A 23,279-nucleotide genomic window follows, 5' to 3' on the forward strand; every position below is an offset into this window, starting at 1 on the left:
CAGGTGGTGTTATTCTCATTTTGGGGAAGGTCAATCTGCCATGTTGAGAAGCCAAAAATAAATGGTTTAGAAATGTTTTCTATTAAGTAGTCATTATTTTCATTAAAATAAACTAGCTTGCATACAGTACATTTAAACTCAGTCCACATGCAATCAGGAAAATAGGCTCAATAAAAATTAAAATATACTAAAGTTGATTTATTGTAAGTAAGAATGGTATAACACAAACTGGTAATTAATAGGTGAATAGACGTTTTACTTACCAAGATTTTCTTAAAGTTGCAAATATTGGATTAATGCAGTTTCATAGGATGTAACATTGTGTGTCAACTATACTCAAATAAAAAAAATTAAAAATTAAGGAGAAAAGGGTCCAAACTTGCAGTTATAAGGTGAATAAGTTCTGGAGACTTAATGTACAGCATGTTGACCATAGTTAACAACATTGTCTTACGTGCTGGAAAATTGCTGAGAGTAGATCTGGATCTGAAAGGTTCTCACCACATACAGCAAATGGTAATTATATGAGGTGATAGAGGTGGTAGTTAACCTTATCACAGTAATGATTTTTGCAATATATACATGTATCAAATAATAAATAAAAAGCATTTTATATATTGAAATTTATTCATGAAATTATTTGACAGATATATATATATGGAGCATAAAAAGTGCCAGTGCTTATATTAGCCCCTGAGAATAGACTTTTGCTTCATGAAACCTAGGGGGAAGGCACAAACAAAGGTAAAATTACAGTGTAATAAGGGCTACAGAGGAAGGTGGCTGGTGCTATATGCCATTGTGTAGTAGGAAGAGTTGGCTTAATTGAGGAGGAAGGAGAGGTTTTCCCGAAGAATTGGTGATTCTGTTGAGCCCAATACCTGAAGGAAGAGCAGAAGTAGGAAATGAAAGAGACCAGACATGGGGGTGAGGAGAGGAGAGCATTCAGGGCAAGACCACATCAGAAATCAGGCAAAAATTAGATAGTGTTTAGATTAAGAGAGCTGCAGGGGGAGATAAAAAGAAGAGGGCTTAGGTTATATGGAGGAAGTAATATCTTTGAGATTTAAGGGTGGATTGAATATGGAGGTTGAGGGAGAGGGCAGTGTCAATACATCTTAGGGGTGCAAGTAAATATGGTGACAAATTTAGCCACAAGGCTAGAAGGAAATTAGAATGAGCAATCTCTGTTCATCCCTCTGTAGTATTGTATTTATTCTAGTCTACCACTGACTGAAATCTACAGAGAAATCGATTCTGTGTTATCTGCTTCAATAACACTTCTGTATATACTTTGTCTGAAGGTATCTGTTAGAAATTTCAATTTGAGAAGGTAGCTTAATGAAATTTTTATACCTAAAATTTTTTTTCATTTTAATTGGTAGAATCTTAAGAAGATTCAAGAAATGGAAAAGAGTGATGAATCTAACACAGACCTGGAAGAGCTGAAAAATGCTGACTGGGTAAGGTAGTTGGACATTCTCTGTTCTGCTTAGTGTTGAAGACCTAGTGTTATGTGTTTTGGGGGGTTTTGTTTTGTTTTTTAAAAGATTTATTTTATTTATTTTGGAGAGAGAGTGCACAGGTGGGTGTGGGAGGGGTAGAGGGAGAGAGAGGGGAAGCAGACTCCCCACTCAGTGGGAAACCCAATGCAGGGCTCGATCTAAGGACCCTGAGATCATGACCTGAGCTGTAAACAAGAGTTGGATGCTTAACCAACTGAGCCACCCTGATGCCCCACGATGTAATGTTTTTTAAAATGCTTGTTAGTAGGGTGCCTGGATGGCTCCGTTGGTTGAGTGTCTGCCTGCAGCTTGAGTCATGATCCCAGGGCTCTGGGATCGAGCCCCGCATTGGGCTCCCTGCTCACTGGGGAGCCTGCTTCTCCCTCTGCCCCTCCCCCTGCTCATGCTCCCTCTCTCCCTCTCTCAAATAAATAAATAAATAAATTCTTTAAAAAATAAAACGCTTGTTATTAAGGGCTGTAATACGAATTGATACTGTGTGAATTTGAATGTCTAGTCTTATATTTGAGGAAATATCTATTCCCCATTTTACAAAACTAACTGGTTTTATTAAAGCCACCCCCAGTGTCTTCTGAGAATCTAGGTATTTTAAAATGTTGACCTTTCTAATTGTATTAATACTTTAACATACTCTTGTAAGTCAAAGTTTAAGTTCTGTTTCAGGATACAGTGTGAAACTATAATGTGGTACCTTCATTTATCCAATGAAGAGTTACTGGATTAGTGTTCCAGGGATGCAAAATGAATAATACAGGATCTCTGCCCTCATTAAACAGAAGACAGACTTTCAGCACAGATGACTGCAGTTTATTTATGTGACACACGTTGAGTAGCCACTGTTTTTCTGTCGTGATTCTAGATCTTAGTGAAACCAGGAGTCCCTGCCCTCATATATGACTTAGAGTTGGGTGGGCATGACCATGTTGAGGACAGGAGAGTCAGTGTCATGAAATTAGACTGAGGTATGTTCAGGTGTCAGTGGGAAGGCACATTTCAGGATTCTGACTTTTCAGGTTAAGGAGAAATAATGGTTAAATAATGACATCATTAAATGGGGGACTAGGAATAGAGGCAGATTTGGGGGATATGAACAAGTTCTTTTGACCATATTAGATTTTAATTGTTTAATTGTTTAATCCTTTTCTAATAACTTTATTAAAGTATAATCAGCATGCAATAAGTTGCACATATTTAAAAGGTACAATTTGATAAGTTTTGACATGTACACACACACATACATACCCATGAAACCATCACCATAATCAAAATAACGAGCCCATCCATCACCCCCCAAAGTTTCTTCATACCCCTTGGTAATCCTACTTCTTGCTTTCTTTCTCCCCAGTTTCTAGGTGCAGTCAGTGATCTGCTTCCTCTCACTATAGATTAGTTTGCATTTTCTATATTTTATATAAATGTAATCATATACTATGTACTGTTTTTTGCTTGGCTTCTTCCATTCAGCATAATTCTTTTGAGATTTCATCTATGTTGTTGCCTATATCAATAGTTTAATGTTTTCATTACTAGTAGTAGTCTATTCCATTGTATGGATCTGCATGTATTGATGTATGAATGTAAATATTCTTAATTTATTGATGATATCTTTACTTAGATATTTGGAATGATATTAATCTGAAACATTTAAGAGTAAGGTTAAAAAACAAGTAACTAATATAAGTGGGTATTGTCATTTTAGAATAATACTGATTATCAAGTTTCCTTTGTATAGAATACTCTGGTAGTCTTTTTCCAGGTATATTTCAGTAGTCTTTTTCCAGGTATATTTCATCTTGGCTAATATATTTTAAATTTATTTTCTTAGACATGGAAGCCAGAAAAATAACTCTAGGTGGTCAGAATTTATCAAACAGTTAACATAAACTTGAACTAAAAATTTAATTTATTGCCTTCAGGCAAGGTCTTTTAAAAACCAGTAGGATCACTGACAAGAGATGCACTAACTGCAGAGAGTTCTGTTTGCCTAGATCACCAGTCTGTTTCTTGTAAGACCATTAAAACGAATTATTTAGAAATATTAGAAACGAGTAAAGAATGAGGAATAGAATGAGGGAGAATTAGGATATCTTTAATGGCAGTATCTAAACATCTCAGGATCTCCCTGGTGAAATATGAGGTAAATTAAATCTCTGGGAATACATACAATGACAGTTGTGTATAATTTTATTTGATAACTGTGACTTTAATTTCTGAATTAAATTTCTGAAAATTTTTGCCAAACGATAATATATATAAAAAACTGGGTATATAAAAGGTCTGTTTGAATCCTTTCATAATTATAGCAAAATCTTCAAATGTGAGTAATTATCTTCTAATTTATCTGGTTTGAGAATTCAAAAGTTCACATACGTCAGATTTTCTTAAAGCCCAGGGAGGTCAAGAAAAGAGACAGAATTTTAAGAATTGAGATGATATATGAACTAGATCTTAAAGGAATGACTCTAAGAGAATTTGGGACAAGAGCATTCTCAAAAGAAAAATCTAAATATTTTAGGAATATTGTATTAGAGTAACTTTAATGGCAGAATCTAAGAATCTGTTTAAAATGGGAATATTTTAGAAGGTATTCTAATGGGTATACCACAGTATTAAGTGTGTCAGATCCTTTGTGGAATAAGAAATGGCGCACATGTTTTTTAAAATCATAAATTGTTTTTGAAGACATTTTTGAGAAATTTCATCCAGAGTTATCTTATGTAGATAATTCTTAGGAAATGCATCACTTGCTTTTTTTAAGTTTTTTTTTTTTATTCATTTGAGTAATCTCTGCACCCAACATGGGGCTCAAACTCACAACCCTGAGATCAAGAATCCCATGCTCTTCTCACTGAACCAGCCAGATGCCCCATCACTTGGTTTTTAATAAATATATTTAAGTAGCTATTTGAGCCGCTTATTAATTTTAACAAACTACAGTGTTTCAGTTAATATCATCATGATTTACTTTTCACAGAAGTAGAGACTATGACACGTTAGCTTATAGGCAGGAAAATAAAAGAATTAAGGTATAATAATAATAATAATATACATATTTAATGTGTTTTATGTTATTATAAGAACTTCATATATATCTCATTTTCTTGAAGAGCCAACAAGGTAATTCACCATTATTTGTTAAGAAAATGGATATTAAGTAATTTGTGCAAAGATAGTAATAACATAAAAATTATGATTTTTGAGCATTTTCTGTATACAGATCACTGTATATCAGCTCTGACCATCTCAGCAAGTTATGAAGTACCATTTTCTTTTATTGATGAGGAATTGAGGGTTCAGAAAGGTGAAGCAACTTGCTGGATGTCAGGTAGCTAATAGGTGGTTGTATCAATTAGCTGTGGTCACAGTAATGCTGCGTAACCAGCCACTGCAGAATCATAGTCACATAAAGCAGTACATTTATTTAGCTCATGAGTGTGCAGATCAGTTGCGGCAGCTCCACTCTATGTATGCCTCATCCTTCTCCTGGGCAGCATGCCAGTCCAGGCATGAGGTTCTCATGGCAATAACAGAAGCACAAGTGACAAGCCCATTGTGCATTTGCCTTTGCAGCTCTTGGTCACATCATATCAACTACTATTTCAGTGGCCAAGCAAATCACATAGCCAAATCCAATATTAGGGTGTGGGACATACTGCTCTTTAGTGAGCAAAATCACGTAACAGGGTGTAGACACAGGAGGCATGAAGAACTGAGGCCATTAACGAGACCTTCCACAGTGGGTGAGTGAGGGTTTACACTCAGCGCTTAGAGCTTGTGATTCTAGACTGGCTTTTTACCCACCTTTTAATATTCTTAAACCTGATTTTGAAAAGTGGTTTTGTTTGGTTTACTCAGTCTTTTGCAAACCAAGCTCTTCATTTTTTCTCTGTGACTGTAGCTATTGAGAGGAAACTAACAAATTTGTTCACGGACATCTCTCCACCCTTGGTTCTTTTAGGCTCGATTCTGGGTTCAGGTGATGAGGGATTTGCGGAATGGAGTAAAACTTAAGAAGGTCCAAGAGCGGCAGTACAACCCTTTGCCCATTGAATATCAGCTGACCCCTTATGAGATGCTAATGGACGATATTCGATCCAAAAGATACACTTTGCGGAAAGTAATGGTATGTAACAAAGAAAACTATTAATAGACTCAAATGGTTATTCTTCAGTAATCTTATTTGTCAAAAATGTTCCTCTAGTATTACATTTTAAAAGTCGTCTCTTCCCATAGAAGTTATACATTGTCTTTACAGAACGTTTGAAAAATACAGTAAGCTCAAAGAAGAAAAGTGACAACCCAGAGAGATATTGTGTATAACCTTCAGTCATTTGTTTCTTTGTTTTTAAGATTTATTTATTTATTTTAGGGAAAGAGAGAGCAGGTGAGCAGAGGGAAGGGCAAAGGGAGAGACTCTCAAGCAGACTCCCTGCTCAGCACAGAGCCCCACATGGGCTCAATCTCATGACCCTATAATCGTGATCTGAGCTGAAATCAAGAGTTGGATGCTTAACCAACTGAGCTACCCAGGCGCCCCCAATCTTTTTTCTGTACATTTTATTTAGACAAATGGATTAATATTGAACACTTTGCTTTGTAACCAGTTATTTTCACTTAACATAGTATATGAACATTTTTCCATGTCATTAAGTGTTCAAAATCATCATTTCTAAAGGACTACCTCTTTTATAGCTTTGTGGCTATACCAGAGCTTATTAAACCAATCAACTTGTATCATGTTTTAAGCAGCTTATTTTGTGTATCCTTGCATTTACATCTTCTTGAATAGCAACAGTGAAATCTTTGTGTTTTTTCAATAATAATTTTTTATTATGTTATGTTAGTCACCATACAGTACATCCCCAGTTTTTGATGTAGTGCTCCATGATTCATTATTTTCGTATAACACCCAGTGCACCATGCAATATGAAATCTTTGAGTCAAGTTCTTAGAAGTGGAATCCTGACAGCACTATGTCTGAAATATATCCTGAATGTGACTGCTTCTCACCAACGCCACTTCAGATGCTCTCTGTTCCAAGCCACTGTCTCTCGCTCACACTATTACAGTGGCCTCTAAGTGGCCTTCCCGCTTTCATTCTTTCCCCTTTTAGTCAATTTTCCCCCAAAATAGCCAGAGTAAACCTCATAAGTTAAAAACTGATGATGTCATTGCCCTGCTCAGAACCTTCCACTGTTCTCCATCACACTTGGAACAAACTCCACATCCCTACCTTGGCCTGCAAAACCCCACAGAGTCTGATACGGGTTACCTTTCAGAACTCAGCTCCTACCACCCTTCCTTGTTGATTTCTCCTCCTTAGCCATGCTGCTCTCTGTTGCTGTCACGTGCTTCTGCAACTGAGCCTTTGCTGCCCCTTTTCCTGGAACTCTCTTTTCCCACACATCTATGTAACTTGCCTTATCACTTTTCAGGTCTCTGCTCAAGTGTCCCATCATAGAGAAGTCTTCTCCGCCTCTCTACCCACATGTTTCAGTAGTTCACGTTGCCATGTATTTTCAGATTTGCTCTCTATCTCTCTTACCATTATAGGAACTTAGTTCTTTCACTGTTACATCCCCTGTGACTAGACCGTGTGCCTGACACACAGCCAGATACTGAATATTGTGCCCAACAAATAGTTGTGGGATGAATTAATGAGTTATATCCACATTTTTTGAGAAAATTTAATTAGCTATTTTATGTGGAAGATTCTTGTGAAACACATTGCTTAGTTTTAAAATAGATTTAAGTAGGTGCGCCTGGCTGGCTCAGTCTGAATAATGTGTCACTCTTGATATTGGGGTCAGGGGTTTGAGGCCCAACTGGGTATAGAGATTACTTAAATAAATAAATAAACTTAAAAAAAATAGATTTAAGTAGCTCTTTCAGCTTTTTGTTAATTTTAATATGCTGCAGTATTGCAGCTAAGTATTGCAGCTAAGTATCATGTTGATTTCCTTCTCAGTAAATCTGATTTCCTTTACAAATGAGGAAACTGAAGTTTAGAGGTGCTGCATAACTTCCCAAGTTCAGACAACTAGTTATAAGGCAAAGCCTATCTTCATTTTCATTCTGTCTGACCTCAGAATCTGTGCTGTGTGCTACACACATGTGGCCAAATTCACTCTAGTTATATTGTGATGACTACTATTTATAACATAATAGTTTTTTCCATTTCCTCCTATCCTTGACCAAAGTGGGTATCTTTGGGGATTGACAGATTTGACTGGGAGAAAATCCTCTTTCATTTTTTAAATCTATATTTCTTTGATTACAAGTGCATTTAAGCATTTAAAAACATATGCCATTTTTTGTATGTCTTAATTTTATTTTAACAAATTTTTTTAAAGATTTCATTTATTTGTCAGGGAGAGAGAGCACAAGCAGGGGGGAGGGGCAGAGGGAGAGGAAGAAGCAGACTCCCCACTGAGCAGGGAGCTGAATCCCAGGACACTGAGATCATGACCTGAGCCAAAGGCAGATGCTTAACCAACTAAGCCACCCAGTCACCCCTAATTTAATAAATATTTATTGAACACTTCTCGTGTGCCAGGCACTGTTCTAGACTCTGGAAAAAGGACATAATACAGTCCTCATTCTCAGGAAATTCACAGTATGGCGGGAGCCACTGGTAATTAGGCAAACATTAATTAACAGTGTGATAAGCTAAGTGTAAGAGGCTATATGCCAAAAAATATCGTTCAAAGTCCAAGAAATAATGGGATTTGACACAAGAAAACAATAGAAGTTCTCCATAATTGGAGCCCTTTTCACTCTATAATTCTTGTGAAGAATAAATGGAGATGGTTTCTTTTTTTAAATGACTTCACAGTATTTCCTAGTGCACTGTGAATTATTTACCCAAGACTCTATTAATAGACATTTAGATTGTTTCCAGTTTTCATATTTTTAATTAGTATTATGATGAATATCCTCACACAGACATCTCATCTAATTATCTCCTTGGTTTGAATTTCTGTTGGTGGGATGGATAGATCAAGGGTAATGCACAGTTTAAATTTTAATACATGTTGGGAAACTTTTCTCCAGAAGGACTGTACCAATTTACACTGTTACTAGCAATGCAAGATAATTTCTGTTGCCAATACTTGGCAGTGCCGTCTTTTTCAAAAATGTCTACTTAACTTTTTATCCTGAGTGGAAACACTTAACAGTAATCACAGGTGATTTTCCTCCTTATCCTGAAGGAATTATTCAGAAATTCGTATTATTCTTTAAAATAAGTAAATGTTGCTTCTGCTAAATAGATTATTAACATTTCTTTTTTTTTTAAGATTTTATTTATTTATTGGACAGAGAGAGACACAGTGAGAGAGGGAACACCCGCAGGGGGAGTGGGAGAGAGAGAAGCAGGCTTCCCGCTGAGAGCCCAAAGCCGGCTCGATCCCAGGACTCTGGGATCATGACCTGAGTCGAAGGCAGACGCTTAACAACTGAGCCACCCAGGTGCCCCCAGATTATTAACATTTCTAACTAAAGTCTTTCACCTGTCACCCACAGTATAGCTAAATCATTTTATTTTTCATCAGAAAAAATAATTGTGCTAAATAGTAGTTAAACTTGTGTGATACTAGGAATTACATGGGACAGGGGCACTGGGGTGGCTCAGTCTGTTGGGCATCTACCTTCAGGTTGTGATCCCAGGGTCCTGGGATTGAGCCCCACCTTGGGCTCCCTGCTCAGCAGGGAGTCTGCTTCTCCCTCTCCCTCTGCCCCTCCCCCCACCCGTTTTCTCTCTAATAAATAAATAAAATATTTTTTAAAAAGAATTACATGGGATGGATTCCTCTTTAGATGCTGATTTAACAGGTCTCAGCTGGGTTGTAATATGATATAAAACATGACATTGGGTGAGGCTTAAGATCATGTATTTGGGAAATAATGGTATGTGATTATACATAGACATAATGACAAAGAATTGTGCATCCAAGTTGGAAGGTATTTACAAGCATAAATAATTATTCTTCTGTGGTAAATGAAAGGTTTTTAAAGAGTCTGGTTTTTTATTCTTTACTTCTCTCATTAATTCATTCATTTTCTAAAAATCACATTAAATTACCTATTTTAAAGTGTATATACAGTATAGTGGCATTTAGTATATACACAGTGTTGTGCAACCTCCACCTCTATCTAGTTCCAAAATAATTTCATCACCCCCAAAGGAAACCCTGTAGCCATGAGGCCGTCACTCCTAATCTTCCCTCCCCTGAGCCCCTGGCAACCCCTTTTCTACTCTGTCTCAATGGATCTATCTATCCTGGATATTTTATATAAATGGAATCATACAATATGTAACCTTTTGTGTCTGGCTTCTTTCATTTAGCATAATGTTTCCTAGGTTCATCCACATTGTAGCATGTAGGAGTGCTTTATCCTTTCTTATGGTGGAATAACATTCTGTTATGTGTGTATACCATATTTTTTTATCCATTCATCACATGATGGATATTTGGGTTCTTTCCACCTTTTCACTATTGTGAATAGTGTTGCTATAAACAATCATATACAAGTTTTTGTTTGAATACTTGTTTTCAGTTCTTTTGGATACATACCTAAGAGTGGGATGGGTGGATCATGTTAATTCTAAGTTTAACTTATTGTGGAACCACCAAACTGCTTTACACACCACTTGCACCATTTTATGTTCCCACCAGCAGTGTATGAGAGTTTCAGTTTCTCCATATTCTTGCCAACACTTGTTATTGTCCATTTTTGTTTTTAATTATACCTACCATAGTGAGTTTAAGGTGGAATCTCATTGTGGTTTTGATTTGTATTTCCATAATGATTAATGATGTTATATGTGTTTTCATGTGCTTGTGGGCCATTTGTATATCTTTGGAGAAAAGTCAGTTCAGGGGCGCCTGGGTGACGCAGTCGTTAAGTGCCTGCCTTCGGCCCAGGCCGTGATCCCGGTGTTCTGGGATTGGGCCCCACATCAGGCTTCTCCGCTAGGAGCCTGCTTCTTCCTCTCCCACTCTCCCTGCTTGTGTTCCCTCTCTCGCTGGCTGTCTCTCTCTGTCAAATAAATAAATAAAATCTTAAAAAAAAAAAAAAGAAAGAAAGAAAAAGAAAAGTCAGTTCAGATCCTATGCCCATTTTTTAATTGTGTTGTGTCTTTGTATTGCTGAGTTATAAAAATTCTTTATACATTCTGGATATTTGACTCTTGACAGACATGTGATTTGCCAATATTTTCTCCCATTCTGTAGGTTGTCTTTTCACTCTCTTAATAAAGATTTTAATTTTGCCAAAGTCCAATTTATCTATTCTTTCTCTCCCATTGCTCAGACTTTTGGCGTCATATCTAAAAATACATTACCAAATCTAAGGTTATAGAGATTTACCCCTAAGTTTTCTTCTCAGACTTCTATATATTTAGCTCTTTGATCTGTTTTAAGTTAATTTTTATATATGGTGTGAGGTAAAGATCAAACATAATTCTTTTGCATTTTGATACCTGTTTGTCCCAGCATCATTAGTTGAAGAAGCTATTCTTACCCCCATTTAATGGTCTTGGGACTGTTGTGGTAAATCAGTTGAATGTATGAGTTTATTTCTCAACTCTGATTTCTGTTTCATTGATTATGATTATCCTATGCCCATCCCACATTGTGAAGAAATTATAATATAATACATATATTACAGTTAATTATTGTAGCTTTGTGATAAGCTTTGAAATCTAAAAGTGAGTCCACCAACTTTGTTTTTCTTTTTCAGGATTGTTTTGGTAATTCAGGGTTCTTTGAGATTCCATGTGACGTTTAGAGTAGGTTTTCAATTTTTGCAAAAAATACCATTAAGAATTTGAGAGATTGTATTGAATCTTTAGATCCCTTTAGGTTATACTGTCATCTTAACAATATTAAGTCTTCCAGTCCGTAAACATAGAACGTCTTTCCATTCATTTGTGTCTTTTATTTCTTTCAGCAGTGTTTTATGGTTTTCAATATACAGGTCTTACACTTCATTGATTGAATTTGTTCTTAAGTATTTTATCTTTTTGTTGTTACTAGGAACGAGATTGTTCTCTTCCTTTTTTCTGGATCATTCGTTTCCAATGTATATACGTTATACATATGTATATATATTATGTATGCATAGATGTACATATACAACTGATTTGTGTATGTTGCTCCTATATCCTGCAACTTTGTTGAGTTTATTAGCACTAATAGTTTTCTTGATGGATTCTTCAGGATATTTTTTAATATACATGATCATGTCATCTGTGAAGAGAGATGCTTTTACTTCTTCCTTTCCAGTCTGGGTGCCTTTTAATTATCCTGCCTAGAAATGTCAGTGCTGAATGGAAAGAGCAGGCATCCATGTCTTCTTTCTGATGTTAGGGGGAAAGCATTCAGTTTTTCATCACTGAGTATAATATTTGCTATGGATTTTCCCAAATGACTTATCATGCTGAGGAAGTTTCCTTCCATTCCAACTTTGTTGAGTGTTTTTATCATGAAAGGGTGTGGAAATTTTGTCAGATCCTTTTTCTGCATAAGTTAAGACAATCGTGTGGGTTCTTTTGTTTCATTCCATTAATGTGGTATATTACCATTAAGGTGGTATATAGCATCCTTGCATTTATGGAATAAATCCCACTTGGTCATGAGGTATATTCCTTCTAATATACTGCTAAAGTCAGCTTACTAGGAGTTAGGAGTTTTGCATCCATATTCAGAATGAATTTAATCCATAGTATTGTAATGTCTATGTCTGGCTTGATATGAGAGTAATGTTGGTCTCATAGAATAAATTAGGAAGTGTTGCCTCCTTTTCTAATTTTTGGAATAATTTGGGAAGGATTGAGGTTAATTCTTTTTTGGGTGATGGTCATTAAGGAGGGTACTGGGTGTTATATGCAACTAACGAATCATTGAACACTACATCAAAAGCTAATGATGTACTGTATGTTGGCTAATTGAATTTAAAATAATTAATTAATTAAATGTTTGAGTAGAATTCACTGGTGGAGTGTTCTGTTCTTGGGCTCTTCTTTGTTGGGAGATTTTTGATTGCTGACTCTATTTTTTTTTACCTATTACAAGTCTTTTCAGATCTACTTTCTCTCTCTCTCTCTTTTTTTTTTTTGTTTGAGAGAGAGAGTGCGAGCAAGGGGGAGGGGCAGAGGGAGACGGGGAGAGAGAGAGAGAGGGAGAGAATCTTAAGCAGGCTCCACGGCCAGCATGGAGCACAGCGCAGTGCACTATCCTGAGATCATGAACTGAGCCGAAATCAAGAGTTGGATGCTTAACCAACTGAGCCACCCAGTTGCCCCTCCTTTCTTTCTCTTTCTATTTACTCCCTCTCTCCCTCCATTCCTTCCTTCCTTCCTTCCTTCCTTCCTTCCTTCCTTCCTTCCTTCCTTTTTAATCAGTTTTATTAGTTTGTGTCTTTCTAGGCATTCGTTCATCTCACTTAGATTATTTTATTTGTTAATATACAATTATATTTGCTTATAATGCTTTGTATTTTTGTTAGGTCTGTAGTAATGTCTTCACTTTAATTTCACTTCTGATATTTGTATTTTGAATCTTCTCTTTTTCTTGGTCAGTTTGTCAATTTTGTTTATCTTTTCAGTGAAACAACTTTTGGCTTAGTTTTGTCTGTTTTTCTATTCTTTATTTCTTCTCTAATCTTTATCATTTCCTTCCTTGTGCAAGTGATGGATTTAGCTTATGTTTTTTTAGACCCTTAAGATGTAGAATCAGGTTATTGATTTGAGATCTTCTTTCTTAATATAGGTCTTTACACCTATGAATTTCCCTCTGAGCACTGTTCTCTCTGCATTCCATAAGTTTTTGTATGTTGCATTTTCATTAATTTCAAAGTTTTTTATTATTCCACTCATAATTTCTTCTTTGACCTGCTAGTTATTAGGAGTTTGTTTTTTAAATTTCACATATTTGTGAATGTTTTCAGCTTTCCTTCTGCTAGTGGTTTCTTTCATTTCTTTGTGATTAGAAAAGATGCTTTGTATGATTTCAGTCTCTTTAAATGTGTTGAGACTTGTTTTAGGTCTAACACGGAGAATGTTCTTTTTGCATTTAAGGAAGAGTAGGCTGTTGGGTAGAATGTTCTATGTGAGTTGGTTTATTTTAAGTTAGATTGTATGTTATTCAAGTTATCTCTTTCCTTACTGATCTCTCTAGTTGTTCTATCCGTTATCGAAGTCTCCAACTATTATTGTAGAACTACTTCTATTTTTAATTTTTTCTATGTTTGCTTCATATATTTAGGTGTGTTTATATTTATAATTATTATATTTTCTTGATTTATTGACCCTTTATCAACGTATACTGTCTTTGTCTTTTGTGACAGTTTTTGTCTGATAGTTTTGTCTGATATTAATATAGCCAGCCCAGCTCTCCTGTGATTACTGGTTGCATAGAATATCTTTTTTCAGGGCGCCTGCATGGCCCAATCATTAAGCGTCTGCCTTCGGCTCAGGGCATGATCCCAGGGTCCTGGAATCAAGCCCCACGTCAGGCTCCTCCGCTATGAGCCTGCTTCTTCCTCTCCCACTCCCCCTGCTTGTGTTCCCTCTCTCTCTGGCTGTCTCTGTCTGTCAAATGAATAAATAAAATCTTTAAAAAAAAAAAAAATATATATATATCTTTTTTCATGCTTTCACTTTCAGCTTATTCATGTCTTTGGATCTAAGTTGAGTCTCTTGTAGACAACACAAAGTTGGATCATATTTTCTTTATCCGTTCTGTCAATTTCTTCAGTTGGAGAGTTTATTCCCTTTGTACTGAATATAATTACTGACAAGGAAGAACTTATTTCTGCCTTTTGATATTTGTTTTGTATATGTTTTAAATCTCATCTGTCTTCTGATTTTTTCATTGGTGCCTTCTTTTGTGATTTTTTTTCCCCTATATCCCATTTGGATTCTCTTCCTATTTTTCTGTAGTTTTTTTTAGCTTTTTTTCTTAGTAATTCCCTGGAGATTACAATTGATATCTTATCTTTATAACAATCAAGTTTGAACTAATATCAGCTTAATATCTGTTTTAATAACGTATAAAACTCTTCTCCGTCACAACTCACTTCCCCCTTATGTTATTATTGTCATAAGATATGTCTAATTTATACATTCTGTGTCTATTAACATAGATTTATGATTATTGTTTTGCATTTGTCTTATAAATTGTATTGGCGAAAAAGAGTAGTTGCCAACCAAAAATTCAGTAACACTGAATTTTATACTTACTTATATAGCTAACTTTACCTTTCTTTTGTAAGTATTTGTATGGCTTCAAGTTACTGCCTAGTATCCTTTTAAGCCTGAACAACTCCCTTTAACATTTCTTGTAGGGCAGTGGTGAACTCCTGCAGTGCTTGTTTACCTTCAGTTTTGCTGGGTACAGAGTTCTTTGTTGACAGCGCTCTCCCCCTCCCTTTAGTACTTTAAGTGTTACCCCACTACTTTTTGGCCTGCGTGATTTCTGATGAGAAATCACCCATTAATCTTATTAAAGATCTCTTATATATGACAATCACTGCTTTCTTACTGCTTTCAAGATTGTCTTTGTCTTTCAACAATTAGACTATAATATGTCCTGTTGTGGCTCTCTTTGAGTTTATTTTGCTTGGAGTTTATATAGCGTCTTAGATGAATAGATTCACGTGTTTATCAAATTTCAGCAGTTTTCAGCCATTAATTCTTCACGTATTTTTTGTCTTTTTCTGTCCCTCTGGAACTCATGTATGTTTGTACAATTGATGGTATCCTGTAGGTCTCTCAGGTTCTATTAAAATTTTTTTTTCTTTCTTCTCCCCAGACTGAAAAACCTCAGTTGATCTATGTTCAGATTTGCTGACTCATTTTGTTGTCTGTTTAAAATCTGCTGTTGAATCCCTCTTGTGGATTTTTAAATTTCATTTATTGTACTTTCAGCTCTAGAATTTCTGTTTGGTTTATTTTTATAATTTGTTTCTGTATTAATATTCTCTATTTGGTGAGACACTGTCCTGATTTCCTTTAGTTCTTGTCTGTAGTTTGCCTTTACTCTTTGAGCATATTTAAGATAGTCCATTTAAAGTCTTTGTCAAATAAGTCCAATTCTCTGCTTCCTTGGGGAAGTTTCTATGAATTTCCTCTTTTTTTCCTAAGAACAAGCCGTAGTTTTTGTTCTTTTGCATACCTCATACTTTTTATTGAAACCTGGATTTTGAATACCTGTAATGTGGCAACTCAAAACCAGATTCTCCTCACCCTTGGGAAGCTTATTATTGCAGCTTGTTCTGAGTTGTTTGTTTTATGCCTTTGTAAACTAATTTTGTAAAGTTTGACAGTTTTTGCTACCTTATTAGTTGTTTTTGTGGAGGACACGACACTGGCGTTCCCTACTCTTCCATTTTCACTCATCACTTTAAGTTTCTTTTTAACTTCTTCTTTTTTTAAATTTTCATTTATTTTTTTACTAATTCTTATTTAGAGGAGAGAGAGTGCGCTCCTATGTGCACGAGTGGAGGGAGGGGCAGAGGGAGAGAGAATTCCAAGCAGACTCTGCACTGAGTGTGGAGCCCAACACAAGGCTCAATCTCACAACCATGAAATCATGAGCTGAGCCAAAATCAAGAGTCATATGCTTAACAAACTGAGTCACCCAGGCACCCTTAACTTTTCATTTTATTTTGAAGACAGACATGCTCATTATAGAAAAATTAGAAAATATGGATAACAGGGAAAAAATCACATTAAATCACATAATTTCTCCACTCTAAGACTACTTCTACCATTTTGTAGTAATTTGATTCCAAGAGTTTTCTGTGATGTTGTATAATTTATAAATACAAAATGAGGTTAAAGGGTACATATTGTATTGGAACTCTTTCCCCCTGCTTAATACCCTGTAGACTTTGTTTCATATCACAAAATACAATTCTTAAATCATTAAAAATTTGTTAATAATTTAGTTTTGAATATGTAATACATTTTCCTGGTTCTAAATTCAAATATTTTTTAAAAGGCTTCTCATTGTTTTTTACAGTTTTATTATATTCCATTCTACATCATTTTTAATGGCTCAAAGTAGCCTATTGAGTAGACAACCAAAATTTATTTAATTAATCTCCTGTGTTGAGATTTACCCTTTTTTTTACTGAGATGTAATGGACATATAACATTATATTAGTTTCAGATGTACACCTCAATGATTTGTATCTGTATATATTGCAAAATGATCGCCACAATAAGTTTAGTTAAAACGTACGTCACCATTTATCGCTACAAATACTTTTCCTGTGATGACGACTTTTCAGATTTACTTTCTTAGCAACTTTGAAATATATAATACAGTATTATTAACTACAGTCACCATGCTATATACTACATTCCCAAGACATAATTATTTTGTAACTAGGTGTTTGTATCTTCTGACCTTCTTCATCCATTTTGTCCACCCTCCATCCTCTGCCTCTGGCAACAGCAAATCTGTTCTGTGTATCCATGAGTTTGGGGATAGTTTTGGGTTTTGTTTTGTTTTGTTTTTAAGATTCCGCATAAGTGAGATTATGTAGTATTTCTTTTTCTCTTATTTCACTTAACATAATTCTCTCAAGGTCCATCCATGTTGTCACAAATGACAAGATTTCCTTCTTAATGGCTGAATACTACTCCTCTGTGTGTGTGTGTGCGTGCAGGTGCATGTGTGTGTGCATGCACACGTGGACATGTGTGCACGCACCACATTTTCTTTATCCATTCATCTGTCAGTGGACACTTAGGCTGTTTCCATGTCTTGGCTATTATAAACCATGTTGCCATGAACATGGAGTATAACTACCTTTTCAAGTTAGTGTTTTCATTTCCTTCAGATAAGTACCCAGAAATGGAATTGCTGGATCATATGCTATTTCTGTTTTTAATTGTTTTGAGAAACCTCCATACTGTTTTCCATAGTGGTTGCACCAGTTTACATTCCCACCGACAGTGCACAAGGGTTTCTCTTTCTTCACATTCTTGCCAACAGTTATATCTTGTCTTTTTGATAATAGCCATTCTAACAAATATGAGGTGGTTGTGGATTTACCATTTCTTAGTATTATATAAAAAACTCCATTAATTTCCTTAGTGTAAATTCTGGCCATGGAACTATTGGATCAGTGAATATACTTGTCTTTAAGGCCTTTGGTAGGTACTGGCAACTTGTCTAAAACACTTGTAAACTACCTTGTGGTGTGAAAATTGGATATATATTTGAAGTCCTAATGAAAAAAATTGTAACTTCCCATGTTTCTGAAGAAAACTCTCTTACCCTTTCTTTCAAGTATGTTTGTTGGTGGTACAGGGAGCATGTGGCAGGCCACATGTTTTATGAAACTCTATTAATGTTATATAACTATTAATCAGTAAATAACATAAATTGGATTTCTACTGCTTTAAACAAATATTAATGCACAAATGTAATTGGTATATAAGAATGTTTTTGCAAGGGTTCCTGGGTGCCTCAGTCGGTTAAGCATCCAACTTTTGGTTTTGGTTCAGGTCATGATCTCAGGGTCATGGGATTGAGCCCTGTGTCGGGCTCCATGATCAGCACGGAGTCTGCTTGTCCCTTCCCCTCCCCCTCCGCCCCTTGCCCCCCCGCCCTGGGCACATGTGCTCTTTCTCTCTCTCTCTCAAATAAATAAGTAAAAATGTTTTTAATGTTTTCCATTTCCAAAACATTGCTTAAGGGGAGGCTGTAGTGGGTGGCAGTAAAAATAGTTTTTAGTATGATTTAATATCTTAAACTGTATGTTTTTATGTTATTATCATGGATACTAAAAATAATTTTTATGCTTAAGGATTTGGGACAATTGAAAAGCAAAAATGCAACTTAACTGTAAATATAGGGAATGATTTTTGGTCCTATTGACCAGATCTCTCAAGTCGAATGAAATAAGTTTCTTAGTTGTGAGTATTTTATATGAATATGAGAATATTGCGTGTGATTCTCTTTGACATCCTTCTAGTATATTATGAATGTAATCTGGTTTTTCCAGGCTTCAGCCTGGGATATAACAGCAAACTCAGATGTTTTTATGTACAGAGCAGGTAAATGTAAATGAGTGACTTGGGCTAGCAAAGCTTATCTATGGTGATCAAAATCAGAATAGTGTTTATCACAGGTAGAGGTGGGGTAACAACTAGGAGAAGGCACTGGAGAGCTGCTAGTATTCTATATTTTGAGCTGGGTGATAGTTCAATCGGTTATATTCATTTTCATATAATTATGATTTCTGCACTTTACCACGTATACCTTATACTTCAGTAAGCAAATTTACCCCCAAAATTGGCATCTGCTCTCTAAAAGAAATAGACTTCAGTACTACAATATATTCCTTTCTGCATACCACACTTATTGTTTGAGTTCCACAGTTATGCATTCATTATCAGGCTACTCTTTTTCCTGTGTGTGTAGAGGAAGATTCAAGTTTTAACCACGTAGTTTCATCTTTGGATGGTGGTTTCTTTTGACAAAAAGCTGAATAAGTTTTTGGATTATGACAGCTACGAGTAGCAGCATTTCATGATATTTACAGATAGATGCTGTCTCATGAAAAAAGTCACTTGAGGATTCAGTTCGTGTGCTTAATGGCAAGAATCCTTTCATTTACTTGAAATGTTAAAATATAAGGAAGACCAGTGGGAGTCTGGCATTTTAGGCAGAGATGGCTTCCATTCCACTGCATTTGGTGCCAGCTTCATATCTTGGAAGTTCTGCCCAGCTGACCAGAATTGAACGGCTTTATTTGGAACAGTAGGTCCACACCCAGAGCCATTATCAAAAGCAGTAGAGAGCTTGGTGACAATCGGGAGAGCTAAGGAGGCTAGACTGTGGCCTCAGTAGTGTCTGAGACCACTCAGAAATTGAACAAAGTAACCTAGGAAACAAGACAGCCAAAGTTGGGTAAGATCCCACTTACTCCTGCGGGTCTCAAAGGTTGTGCTCATGCTGGGCCCACTTGGGAGAGACTAAAGAGGTGAGCTATTTGTCCCTGGCCAAATAGAGAGGTCTTGTGAATGCAGAAAGTAAAAGCTGGGCAGACATTTAACTCCTGTGACAGAGGAAGGGAGCCTTACTGGCATCACTGTGTTTATTACTACTTCTGACCTATCACTGGCTGATCGCTAAGTACGTGGCTGACCCAGGGGCATCTCCTAGAAAGCCAAGCTTAAAAATAAAAACACGAATTTTAAAAAGAAAAAATATTGAGCAGAGACATTAGAGCCTACATGTGGCTGGGGAAGTAGACTTAACAGAATTAGTGTAAACAAGTCACTAAGCAAATAAACAACAATACCCATCCCCTGCAAGGAGAAATCAAAATCCAGAGTTCTTACAATATATTTTTTTTAAGTGTCCACTTTATAGCAGAACATTATAGATAGCAAAAAACAAAACAAAACAAAAAAACAGAAAAGCGTGGCTCATAGTAGCAACTCTTAGTACGGGAACAGTTATGGAATGTACATTCCAAAGACAGGGTGTGGGGGTAAGGAGCCTTCAGTTGCCCAGGTCCAGCCAGTGGTCATGTCCTCTCAGTGACCTCTTCCAACCATAAACCAATAAAACTTCAAACAGGTAACATAGCAGAACATCTTTTTGACCTTGAGGTAGGCAGAGATTTCTTTAAAAAGGATGGGTGTGTACATTGTGCACCAGAAGACTTATCCAAGAATATACTAACTAACATTTTTGTTGTCCCATAATATGGAAGTAACCTAGTGTCCACCAACAGTGAAATAAGTAAATTGTGAACAAATAAATGGAATAAGAGCAACGAAATTAATTTCTCCTACATGCTGCAATGTAATTGAATCCCTGAGACATAATGGTGAGCAATAAAAGCCAAACCCACAAAAAGCCCTTCATAGGATTCCATTCTTATATTTTTTTAATTCAGAAAAAGGCATTCCTTTTATAAGTGTGTAGGAATGCCTTTTCTGTATTCTTCACTAATACTGTGTTACACTCTCAGACTTTTATCTACCAGTTTTATAGGTCTGATCTCATTTAATTTCCATTTCTTAATGAGTAAGATCAAACATCTTTTTAAAGTGTTTTAGACAATATGTATGATGCTTAAGAGCAGTGACTCTGGAAATAGGGTAACTGTGAATCTCCATTCTGCCATCAACTCAATAGCATTTGGGGCATGTTACATGTACTTCTGTATGTATATGGATACATATATACAGATACTGGTTTTATAAAATGAGACAAACTGTTTTCTATAAAATTTTAAGAAGGGGGAGAAAAAGGATTTTTACTGAGTTTTCTAAGAAGCTCAGAGCACAGAGAAACACTGCTGAATAGTCTGATGATAAAATAAAGCCCATATGAGGTGGAGACTGGATATAGAGTATGTTTCCCACTTCAGTACTGAAACGTGGAAAGAGGAGAGGCTAAAATATTAGACACAGACTAGGTCATCACCTCAAGGAAATGAAATCAGGATCTCAAAGAGATATCTGCACTCCCATGTGTATTGCGGCATTATTCACAGTAGCCAAGTTATGGAAACAGCTTAAATGTCAACAGATGAATGGATAAAGAAAACGTGTATGCATCTACAGTGGAATAGTATTCAGTCATAAAACAGAAGAAAATCCTGCCATTTCCAACAACATGGATGAACCTGGAGGACATCATGCGAGGTGAAATAAGCTGGGCACACGAAGACAAATACTGTATGATCTCACTTGTATGGTGAACTTTAAGAAGTCAAACTCATGGAAGCTGAGAGTAGAACAGTAGGTTTCCGGGGGCTCAGGGATGGGGGAACTGGAGAGATGTTGATTAAATGTTGGTCAAAGGTCACATGTTTCAATTATAAGATGAATAAGTAAATTCTGGGGACTCAGCATGGTGACTGTAGTTAATAATACTGTATTGTGTACTCGAAATATGCTGAGCGCATACATCTTAAGTAACCCCCCCAAAAAAAGAAAACAGTAACTGTGTGAGGTGATGGATGTGTGAATTAGCTTGGTGTGTTAAGCATTTCACAATGCATGTACACATATCAGACAATCATGCTGTATACTTTATTTTTTTTTTTTTAAAGATTTTATTTATTTATTTGACAGAGATAGAGACAGCCAGCGAGAGAGGGAACACAAGCAGGAGGAATGGGAGAGGAAGAAGCAGGCTCATAGCAGAGGAGCCTGATGTGGGGCTCGATCCCATAACGCCGGGATCACGCCCTGAGCTGAAGGCAGACGCTTAACCGCTGTGCCACCCAGGTGCCCCCATGCTGTATACTTTAAATATGCATAATTTTTCTTTGTCAATTCAGCCTCAGTAAGGCTGAGGGAAAAAAAGAAATCTGATTGGGCCCCAATATTAATCCATAAACTATAGATCAGCTTTGTACACTTTTAGTTGTGATCTTACATCATCATTAAGTGGTTCTGTATTACTTAAGACAAAAATAGAAAAAAAAAGTTTTTTCAAGGCTCAAGTTATTTAAGCTTTTTGTTTGTTGAGAGTTCTGTGAGCTTCAGAATGACAGTTGATTTTAATGTGTTCTTTATAATAATTATCAGTGATGCATCTGCTTACCATTTAATCTATTTAGCTATAAATAATACGTTTTTTGAACTTGGAGGTTGTGGTAGGAAATGAAGACAAATGGCTAGATGCTTCTGCTTCGTGGTAGCCACTGTTGTTTTCCTTTTCATGTCGTTCTCTGGCTAAATCTATGCAGTTCACTTGAGTGTATACTGAGCCCCTGTGCAAGGTTCCATTGTGAGCAAGTTCACGTGGGGAGTTTTCAAGTTTTCAGTCTAAAAAGCTAAAATTCTTATTAATTCCTTACTTTATATGAATGTACCTGATAAATGAGAGCAGAAATTCAACTACTCATTAAATCTTCAAAAACTGGGTGTTAAAAAGTTTTTTTATTCGTATCAGTATAACGCCACTTTCTAATTTTAAAAACGAATATTTTTATAAAGAGTAAACACAAAGAGTTTTCAAACATGGTCTCTCTGTACCTGAAGCACTATGCTGAGATGTTTTTAATTTAATCCTCAGGTTTAAACTATATAACCATACCATAGTAATCCTCTGTTTTCGGTACAGTTGTGCTGATGTTGGGAATTGGTGGCTTAGCCATATTGGATATTATTCAGAATATTAAGTTACAGACGTATAAAACATTTCAATTGACTTTTTTCAAAATGTTTGAGTAAAATGCTTTAATTCTAACAAATAGCTTCAAATAACTCACCTTTTAAAAAACGAAGATGTAGATCTTTCATTTAGAAGTTAAGGCATTGTGCCTCAAACGAGATCAAGTTGTATAAATGTCTTACTTACTTGTGGCTCTGCTACTTGTGTTCGTCTAGGAATCATTTATCATTGCAGCTCAGAGAGCTTGTTTCAGTATGTGTTCTGTATTTAGAGGAAAATAATTTCACTGAGTCAGCGGCAGAATGGTATTAGCACAAAGTTACTTTTTTTCCTCCTGGTAAGGACTTTCACTGACTCACATCCATACTGTTCTGCCATCTACCTCATGAGCACTGACACATTTTGTAATGGGGGTCCGGGGTACAGTTTCTGACTAGCATGGAAACTGAACTGCTTGTCTGGGGAACGGAATTTACAACCCTGATCTTATTTAAACCAATTCCCTAAACACTGCTGTTGTGATGGAAAGTAAACATTGAAGTAAAATCGTATGAAAAATGGCTAGAAAGATATGTATTATCCTGTTCAG

General features: G+C 36.1%; 1 protein-coding gene across 1 annotated transcript in view; it reads left to right on the plus strand.

Moving 5' to 3' along the window:
- The window catches only part of SPIRE1 (spire type actin nucleation factor 1), a 213,812-nt gene that overhangs the window by 139,844 nt on the left and 50,689 nt on the right, over positions 1 to 23,279 (plus strand). Inside the window, exons 6-7 of the mRNA XM_034642187.1 lie at positions 1,386 to 1,463; positions 5,485 to 5,649. Of these exons, the coding sequence (XP_034498078.1) occupies positions 1,386 to 1,463; positions 5,485 to 5,649 (243 nt within the window). The remainder of the gene's footprint in view (positions 1 to 1,385; positions 1,464 to 5,484; positions 5,650 to 23,279) is intronic.

Source organism: Ailuropoda melanoleuca, chromosome 14 (assembly GCF_002007445.2).
Source record: "Ailuropoda melanoleuca isolate Jingjing chromosome 14, ASM200744v2, whole genome shotgun sequence".
Taxonomy (NCBI): Eukaryota; Metazoa; Chordata; class Mammalia; order Carnivora; family Ursidae; genus Ailuropoda; species Ailuropoda melanoleuca.